Below are 9,202 nucleotides of genomic sequence, written 5' to 3'. Positions count from 1 at the left end.
GAAGCGGCGGGGGGTGGGGGGAGGGAAAGGCTTTTGTACCCTGGCAGTTTCAATCCCCCTTTTCTGTGATGCTCCTCAATCTTTAGGGGAACAGGTACAGGACAAGAAAGGGAGGGAATAAAGTTTTGGATACAGAGGTTAACCATAAACTCGGCTGGGGAACTCGGTTTTGGGGGACTAGGTTTCAGTAGGTTAGTTCACTTTAATACCTGTCCTGGGAGTTCCCTGGTGGCCTAATGGTTAGGATTCCAGGTTTTCACTGCTGGGGCCCAGGTTCAATCCCTGGTTGGGGAACTGAGATCCCATAAGCCACGCGGCCAAAACAAAAACAAAAATAAAACAAAACAGGGCTTCCCTGGTGGCGCAGTGGTTGAGAGTCTGCCTGCCGATGCAGGGGACATGGGTTCGTGCCCTGGTCCGGGAGGATCCCACATGCTGTGGAGCGGCTGGGCCCGTGAGCCACGGCCGCTGAGCCTGTGCGTCCGGAGCCTGTGCTCCGCAACAGGAGAGGCCACAGCAGTGAGAGGCCCGCATACCGCCAAAAAATAAAAATAAAAATAAAATAAAACAAAACAAAAAAACCTGTCCTGGTGTTACCTGAAAACTGGGTCTCCTCTTGGTGGATGTCGAGCCATAAGATATAACCAAGCCAAAGATAAGAAGAAGGAAGGACTTAGTACTTGTATCAAGTAAAGAGAACACCAGGGATCTTTCTCAAAGTAGTGTTTCCAAATAGCAAAACTGGGAAAGTTTTAACCTAAGGGTACGTGCATGTTCATGAAGGGGCTTGAGCAGTGGACAGTCCAAGCTTTAGTTGATTGAAGTCAGGAGGGTCAGAAAAGGTCACCATCATCACCCCTTAGGTTCCAGTTGATCTGGTGATTGAGCACTTGAAGAGGGATTTAAATTCTGCACAACAGCTCAAGACAGTGCTTTAGGCTAGTCCTTACCATTGAAGTAGAACTGGGAGTCTTTACATCTGATTTGTTATCTTTGCCATTGTTAATTCTCTTGCCTGTTAAGTTTGTCCTTTTGTTCCCTTAAGATCATTATTACAGTAAGTCCCCTACATACGAACAAGTTCTGTTCCGAGGGTGCATTCGTAAGTCCAATTTGTTCATAAGTCCAACAAAGTTAGCCTAGGTACCCAACTAACACAATCATCCATATAGTGCTGTACTGTAATAGGTTTATACTACTTTTCACACAAATAATACATAAAAAACAAACAAAAAATAAAGAAGACATGTTTAATCTTCCAGTACAGTACCTTGAAAAGTACAGTAGTCCAGTACAACAGCTGGCACACAGGGGCTGGCACTGAATGAACAGACAAGAAGAGTTACTGAGGGGCTTCCCTGGTGGCACAGTGGTTAAGAATCTGCCTGCCGATGCAGGGGACATGGGTTCGAGCCCTGGTCCGGGAAGATCCCACATGCCACGGAGCAGCTAAGTCCGCGAGCCACAACTACTGAAGCCCGCGGGCCTAGAGCCCACGCTCGGCAACAAGAGAAGCCACCGCAGTGAGAAGCCCGCACACCGGAACAAAGAGCAGCCCCTGCTCAATGCAACTAGAGGAAGCCTGCGTGCAGCAACAAAAACCCAACACAGCCAAAAATAAATACATAAAATAAATAAATTTATTTTAAAAAAAAGAAGAGTTACTGACTGGAGGAGGGAGTGGAGGTGAGAGATGGTAGAGCTGCAGGGTCATCAGCAATAGGAAACAGAGGGCAAGCTGCAATTTCACTCATGCCGGATGTTGATGGCACAGGTTCTGGTTCCTTGCTGGAACTGAAACAGGAGAGAAGGGGGCAGGGCACAATCTTTAAAAGAATGACATAGCCCAGGGACACGACATAAACTAATTCGAACAGGTCCAAGATGGCGGACAAGTTGACTTCCACTAGACCTTGAGCTTCTGAATAGACTCATTGTAACACACCCACGGGTGCCATGACAGTTCCAAGGCCAACCATAAAGGTCAAAAAGGGGGCGGTGGCCCAATTCCTGGAAATATCCACCCCTTCCCCAAAATACTTGGAATAGTCCTCCCTTTCATAAGCCTATGAAATTACCCACCCCTATAACAACTGACAACCCTGTACCCTGGGGGCTGCTCTCACCTTCTGACATGGCCCACATGGCCCTCTGTCTGTGGAGTGTGTTTCTCTCTAAATAAATCCACTTCTTACCTATCACTTTGTTTCTCACTGAATTCTTTCTGCCATGAGACATCAAGACATCATGCAACAGACTAGCAAATTTAGCAGATGTTGACATTTTGCCCTATTGACTCAGGTTTTCTCTTTATAGAGGTAAAAGGAAAAGGTGGGAAGATTTGTCTACACAGCTATTTCTACTTCCAGCCCTCTATTCACTTCTCAATCCATTGCAATGTGAATTCTGCCCCCACCACTCTATTACTCCATTGAAATCATTTAGGACTTTTAAAATGAATGTTACCAAACTAAACTTAGGTCTACTGGCCAAACGTGAAGCAAATTCAATCTACCAACACCAGGATGTGGTGAAGGAAAATACAGCATTTATTGCAGGGCACCAAATGAGGGAGTGGGAGACAAGCTGCAGATCCACTCTCCAACTTGGTCTTTGAGTCTGGGGTGTTTTAAAGGGGAAGACCAAAGAGGCTGGGATTAAACACTGTCTTGTGACATTTCACATTTTGATTAAGAACACTGGTTCTGGGCTTCCCTGGTGGCGCAGTGGTTGAGAGTCCGCCTGCCGATGCAGGGGATGCGGGATCGTGCCCCAGCCCGGGAGGATCCCACATGCCGCACAGCGGCTGGGCCCATGAGCCATGGCTGCTGAGCCTGCGCATCTGGGGCCACAACAGTGAAAGGCCCGTGTACCGCAAAAAAAAAAAAAAAGAACACTGGTTCTTAATCATAGTTTCGAGAGTCAGAATGTCTCTGGTTTACATTCTGTGGCCAGGGTCTATTAGCTCATCTTGCCCTGGAGAAACAATCTGAGTTTGTACATTAATGGTGATGTCTATAATAGCAATTTTAGTACATTAACGATGTTATTGACCACAGCAATTTTAATCATCTGACTCTGGTTGATTACTGTTCAGTAAACAAGGAATTGAGCTCAGAGGGGACAAGAAAGGGAATGAAGTTTTAGATAGAGAGATTAATCATAAATTGAGTAAGGGAACTCGGTTTTAGGGGGACTTGGTTTCAGATCATTCATGACTTTCATTTAAAATGCAGATGCTGTCCAGGGTTCAATCCCCAGACCACTGCCCTTTGAAAACAATGCTATACCAGTGTTTTTCAAATTTCGGTCATCAAATCGATTTAGTGTGTCACTACTGGCATTAAAAAAAAAAAAGATATAGGGAATTCCCTGGCAGTCCAGTGGTTAGGACTTGGCACTTCCATTGCCAGGGCCTGGGTTCAATCCCTGGTCAGGGAACTAAGATCCCACAAGCCATGCGGTACCGCCAAAAAAACCCCCCAAAACAGGGACTTCCTTGGAGGTCCAGTGTAAGACTTTGCCTTCCAATGCAGGGGGTGCGGGTTCAATCCCTGGTCCGGGACCTAAGATCCCACATGCCTTGCAGCCAGAAAACCAAAACCTAAAAAGAAGCAATATCATAACAAATTCGATAAAGACTTAAAAAAAAAAATGGTCCACATTAAAAAAAAAACTTAAAAAGCAAAGTAAATAAAAACCACTGAAGAGTATACTTAAAAAAAACAAAAAATACATGAACAAGATTTCTTTAATAGCTGGAAATTTTACATCATCTTATTTCCGTTCTTCTTCCTTCATAAGATAAAATGGAACATATATATATGCACCCACATATAAAAATATATAGGTAATTAATACATATGTGTATATATCTTTTTTTACTAAAGGCTAAATACTTCTCTGCAATAAAAATATGTATAAAAGTTGAAATTAAATTTTTATATACTTTCTGTGACCATAAATCTCTAGTGTTAAAATATTTCTTCAGTCAATTATCAGTATACAACTGATCGAATAAACATAGTATACATTTTGATTACTAAACATAAAAATTAAAATTGTGTTAGAGATGCAATTCTTAATGAGACTGAGGATTAGATTTTCAGTTAATCCATATATCCATGAATATCGCTACTGCTAGAATGAGACAGGTTCAGCATCAATTCTATTCCTATTTTTCGTGTTTATAGATATAAGAGCTGACAACCTCTGTTTACATAAACAAGCAGATTCCCATTTAGAAATCAGTTCAACTCAATTCTTTCAACGACTTCAAAGTTCTATGCCAAATCACATGGTGATCTCTTACCAATTACTTTTTTTGTTGTTATTTTGTTTTGGCCGTGTTGTGCGGCTTGCGGTATCTCAGTTCCCTGACCAGGGATTAAACCTGGGCCTCCACGGTGAAAGCGCCGAATCCTAACCACGGAATTCCCCAATTACTTTTTTGATTTAAATTTTCAATTAATTTTAAAGTCACAAAATTAAGCCGCCCATCTCCAGACGCCACTAGGAAACCTGCTCAAAGTGGCAGATCACGAGGGCAGTACAACAAACTACTTCTGGGCGGGAAGACGTTTCCCACGTCTAACGGTGAGGAAAGTCTGCAATGCACATCACAGCCTTCAAAGCCTCTAGGCTGCCAGCGCTCTCAAGAAGCCTCATCCGCGCGGTGATTTCGTCCCGGTCACGAAAATGCGCAGCGTCCACCCTGAAATGAAGTGAGTCCTAGAGGAAATCCAACGAGTAATCTCATCTCCTCCGCCTTCACGTGGCTCGGTCTGTAGCTACCCAGCCCCGAGGCCCCGCCCACCTCTGTCTGCCCTGCCGACCTTAAAGCGTCGGCTTAGAGCGCGCCTTCCCTTGGCAGGCGGTGTACTCACTGAGAATCTTTACTATTTGAAGGCTAGAGGGCCAGTGAGCGACTCGCGCGAGACGCAGAAAGTATTCTCGCGAGAAGTCTGGGAGGCGGCAGTGATGGCGGCGGCGGGAACCGTACCCGGCCCGGGAGTGAATGCAGGACCCGGCCCGGCAGTGGCTGCAAATGCAACACCGGCAGAAGAAGGGGAAACGAAGCCGGTAGTAGCGGTAGCAGCCGCTCCGGCCGGGGAGGGGACGTCTGCTGCTCCAGCCGCGGAGCCTGGCTCTGGAGAGGCCGAAAGCGGGTGAGACGTCCTGCAGCCCAAGGACAGAGGGAGGGAGGGGGACGAGGGGGGAGGGGAGGGAGGCCCGCCCCTCTCGGAATCCCGCGGCTCCTGGGAGCCCTCCGGCCCGCCCCTTCCGAACCCAGGCCCTGCGGCCAGCCGCTCGCCCGGCTCCCTCCCGGACCTTAGTCCCGCTCGCCGCTTGGCCTGTCCCCTCTGAACTGTATCTCAGGCTACGCCTCTTTCGCACCTTTTAGGCCAAGTTTCTCCTCCTACCTCCCGGCCCTTGCACACCAGCAGGGTGCTGATAGGTCAGTTTCTAGCAGGAACCCTTCAAAAATCCCAGAGAGGAAACCACTTTGCGCTGCCAGACTGGTGGAAGTAATGGTCCCTCTGAAAACAGAGCGGAAAAGCTGCATCTCTTCGAACCTCCCCCAGCACCAGTTCCATCCCCTGTAGACTTGTCTGTAAGAGCCGATTAGGTTTCCTTGATGCGCCATGGGCTTGGGTTTATCTTGGCTGCATTCTTCCTAATGCTGGACATCCAGTCTGAGAACAGTCTTTGCTGAAAAAAGTAGGAGTGAAGTTCAGCTGTACTTTGATCATCATCTTTAGGAATAGGTGTTTTCAGGTGTGTTTCTCTTGAAAATTCTTCTTTCTGAGTGCTTTCTTTATTTTACAGGGATGCAAACTCAGTTGATGTAAGTGGTGGCTTGGAGACAGAATCCTCTAATGGAAAGGATATGCTAGTAAGTATTTCTTTTGGATGTTTGCAAAGCAAAATAGGGTTGGTTTTTAAAGTTTTTAAGCGAATCAAAAATACAGTCAGGTCAACTAACTTGATTCTCTCATGGTTCTGTGGACACAGGAAGGTGCTGGGGATACTTCAGAGGTGATGGATACTCAGGCGGGCTCCGTGGATGAAGAGAATGGTCGCCAGTTGGGAGAGGTGGAGCTGCAGTGTGGAATATGTACCAAATGGTTCACAGCAGACACCTTTGGCATAGATACCTCGTGAGTATTTTTCGTAGACTTTGTAAGAATCACTTTGTAAGTGTTAGATCTCAACACGTCCAACAGTTGAATAGTCAGTGCGTAGGCAAACGTAAATGCGTAGTGTTTCCTGTGTCTCCTGATCCCTGTTCAGTGAGTAGTAGGCTTTGAATCAGGAATTGTTTTAATAGCCTGAGCATGTCTTCTCTCTACTAAGGGCAAGCCCTTAACAGGTATAATGATAGTTATTATCCCTGTGTTTGCACTTCGGGCCTGGACGGGAGACAAACCATGTAATTACAAAGCATTAAATAAACAAATTTGAGACAATGTCATTTAAACCTTGTATTGGGTATTGTGGATTTGGGGGAAAGGGTTGGTGTATGTAGTGGAAAAAGCCTGATGTCAAAAATTTGAGATGGCCAGTCCTCTTCATGCCTGAGCCATCCTTTTTTTCCTTTTGGTTTCTAATTCACTCCCTTTAAGTGTCCTGAATTCTCTCCTCAGCAAAACCAATTTCCAGTCTTTACACCTCTTCTAGTGAATTAAAATCATTTTATGAACGATTGAGAATGAAAGACGCCTTTACTTATTCTGAGTATTCGGTCAACAGCTAGCAAGGCAGCATTACTGACTCACTGTCTATGGAAATTACTATACTGCTGCCTCTGGGGTGTTCTTTATGGTCCGTATTATACAAATACATTTAGATAAGACTGTCTCAGAATAGGGTTGCGATGTCAATTCTGAAATTAATCCCCCTTGGATGGGTTTGTGAAGAAATAACCTTCCTTTATAATTTGATAACTGCTTTCTAGTTAAAAAGTTAAAGAAATACTAATGTTCTGATTAATATGTGACTGGTGAGCAAGGATAGAATGTTTAAAAAAGAAAGAAAGTTACTGAAGGATCAGGAAGAAGTGATCTCGGTAGAAAGACCTATAGGGAAAATATATAAGCTGGTCAGTTAGAAAAGACCTAAAATTGGGCCACTTTTGCCAAGGAGAATTTGGATAAACAGGGTCTAGGAAAGGAAATTTATCAGAGTGATAATGTGGAACAATCCATCAATGAATCAAACCACAGTTCAGAAGTTTGGTAGAGACCAGTTTGTACCTGAATTTGAGAAGTTATACGTAAAACCCAGCAGGTAGGACAGATTATTGTTTATGGCTGAGATGGAGGAAGTGAGTGAGCTAGCAGGGTATGAAAAAGGCTGCTCTAAACACCTGATTGTATTTGAATTAGGTAACTATATACCTGCCTATCTCTTCTGTAAGTGAGCTTATCACAATGGACTGTTTAATGGAAGGGGCTCTAGAGAGAGCTAAAGGTAAGGGAACTCGATCTTAACAGTCCTAAGGATATTTCTTAATTCCTTGAGTGGTGGCAGTAGACACACATTTGGGAACATCTCTTTAAGGATACCTTAAACCAGTTTCAGCAAAGTCCAAGATAAACCTGCCTTTATTTTGATTCCTTCTCTTCCAACTTAAACCAGTCTTTTGTTTTTCTTTTACTTTCTCCTTTTCAGGACCAAGCTCTCCCTATACTTTTCCAGTCACCCAGTACAGCCACCACACTTCTCTAATGCATGGTTCCTGTTAGCCCTCAGTCTCTCCCTCCACCAGTTTCTTCCTCTCTGCCTTCAAACAGGCCTTCTCTTGGCCCCAGCTCACCTCTTAGGAGATTTCCTCTATGATACAAGCAGTCTTAGTGGTTAGGACTCCTTTTATTTCATGCCCGCCCCCATCAAATCAGCTACCAAGCTTGACCAGTTTTTTTTCTTCTTGTGCACTTGCTTGTCCTTTCCATTTTTATTGTTTCACTCGAGGTGAGGGCTTTTTTTTTTTTTAACCTTCTGCTGGAACGGCTACAGAAGCTTCTTCCATATTCTTGTTTCTAATCTCTTCTTCCCTTCAGACCCATCCTATCACTAAACTTACTGCTTTCACAAGGTGGCTTCCCCTTCAAGCTGTTCCTGTTACCCACAGAGAAGATCCACTTCCACGGGCATGTAAGGCCTCTTGTACTTCTTACCTTTCAAGCCTTATCTTTTACCATACCCCCGACAACTCCCCTCCCCTGGCCAAACTTGTGTACACCAGTTTGCCCCTTGGCCTCCTAGTTTGCACTTTCTCATCTTTACACAAAACAGTTTGCCTGTAGCAAAGAAGACCAACTCATCTTTCCAAATCCTAATTTGTGTCCTCAAAAAATCTTCCCTAACTCTTAAATCTGAAGTTACTCCTTGGGTCCTTTAAACTCTTAAATAAGACTAACTGTCATCTGTAGGATTCATTTGGTAATGAGGCAAGTCATGTTTTGTGACTTCTGTGTTGTTCTTGAATAATTATTTACATTTTAAAATTAATCTTTTTATACCTGTCTGCCCTTTCCAACAATGGTATTGGCACTTTACAAAGATACTTGGATATAATATAAGTACAGATATTTAAATGTAAAGATATTTAAAGAGACTACTTGTGGACTACTTTCCACAAGTCGCCTGGTATACTCTTTTAGGTGCTTACAAACTATAATAAACTAGCTTGGATAGGGCTCAGGTCAGAACCTTGCAGATGCCGAATTATCAGCTATAGTGGATAATGTCTTACTAAATTTTTGTGACAGAAAAATCCAGGTATTTGTAAAAATAAGAGCCCTGTTTTGGTGACCTTTTTTTTTGACCCTGCTGCGCAGCATGTGGGATTTTAGTTCCCCGACCAGGGACTGAACCTGTGCCCCCTGCAATGGAAGCGTGGAACCCTAACCACTGGACCGCCAGGGAATTCCCTTGGTGACCTTTTTAAGTTTTAAGAGTATATTAATATATTAGCGTTATTATGTAACTTTCACTGAGGGAGAGGATCCCCGTTGATTTACTTCTCATAAGTGTGTGTTTAGAACTTCACTAATTTGCACAATTTGGCTGTTCTCCAGATCCTGTCTACCTTTCATGACCAACTACAGTTTCCACTGCAATGTATGCCATCATAGTGGGAATACCTACTTCCTCCGGAAGCAAGCAAGTAAGGACAAACTCCGGAGTACTGCAAAGT

At 44.2% G+C, this 9,202-nt stretch overlaps 1 protein-coding gene and 1 long non-coding RNA gene across 6 annotated transcripts in view; one reads left to right on the top strand and one right to left on the bottom strand.

The window, feature by feature from the left end:
* The window catches only part of ASH2L (ASH2 like, histone lysine methyltransferase complex subunit), a 47,877-nt gene that overhangs the window by 13,902 nt on the left and 24,773 nt on the right, over positions 1-9,202 (top strand). Inside the window, exons 2-6 of one of the 5 annotated variants that reach the window (XM_024764997.1) lie at positions 4,480-4,724; positions 4,909-5,168; positions 5,830-5,896; positions 6,007-6,161; positions 9,084-9,172. In XM_024764997.1, coding sequence (XP_024620765.1) covers positions 4,981-5,168; positions 5,830-5,896; positions 6,007-6,161; positions 9,084-9,172 — 499 coding nt within the window. In that variant the 5' untranslated portion in view covers positions 4,480-4,724; positions 4,909-4,980. Of the gene's footprint in view, positions 1-4,479; positions 5,169-5,829; positions 5,897-6,006; positions 6,162-9,083; positions 9,173-9,202 lie in introns of all 5 variants that reach the window. The other 4 variants (XM_024764998.1, XM_024764999.1, XM_024765001.1 and 1 more) reach the window with 4 other exon arrangements.
* On the bottom strand, positions 1,623-4,440 carry LOC112413148 (uncharacterized). Its single transcript, XR_003005911.1, has 2 exons — positions 4,313-4,440; positions 1,623-1,794 (listed from the first exon to the last, which is right to left on the bottom strand). It is a non-coding gene; the product is annotated as an uncharacterized LOC112413148 (long non-coding RNA).

The sequence above is a fragment of the Neophocaena asiaeorientalis genome, unplaced genomic scaffold, assembly GCF_003031525.2.
Source record: "Neophocaena asiaeorientalis asiaeorientalis breed wild unplaced genomic scaffold, Neophocaena_asiaeorientalis_V1.1 scaffold14, whole genome shotgun sequence".
Taxonomy (NCBI): Eukaryota; Metazoa; Chordata; class Mammalia; order Artiodactyla; family Phocoenidae; genus Neophocaena; species Neophocaena asiaeorientalis.
The sequence above is the reverse complement of the archived record's forward strand: the minus strand, read 5'-3'. Positions and strand labels throughout refer to the sequence as shown.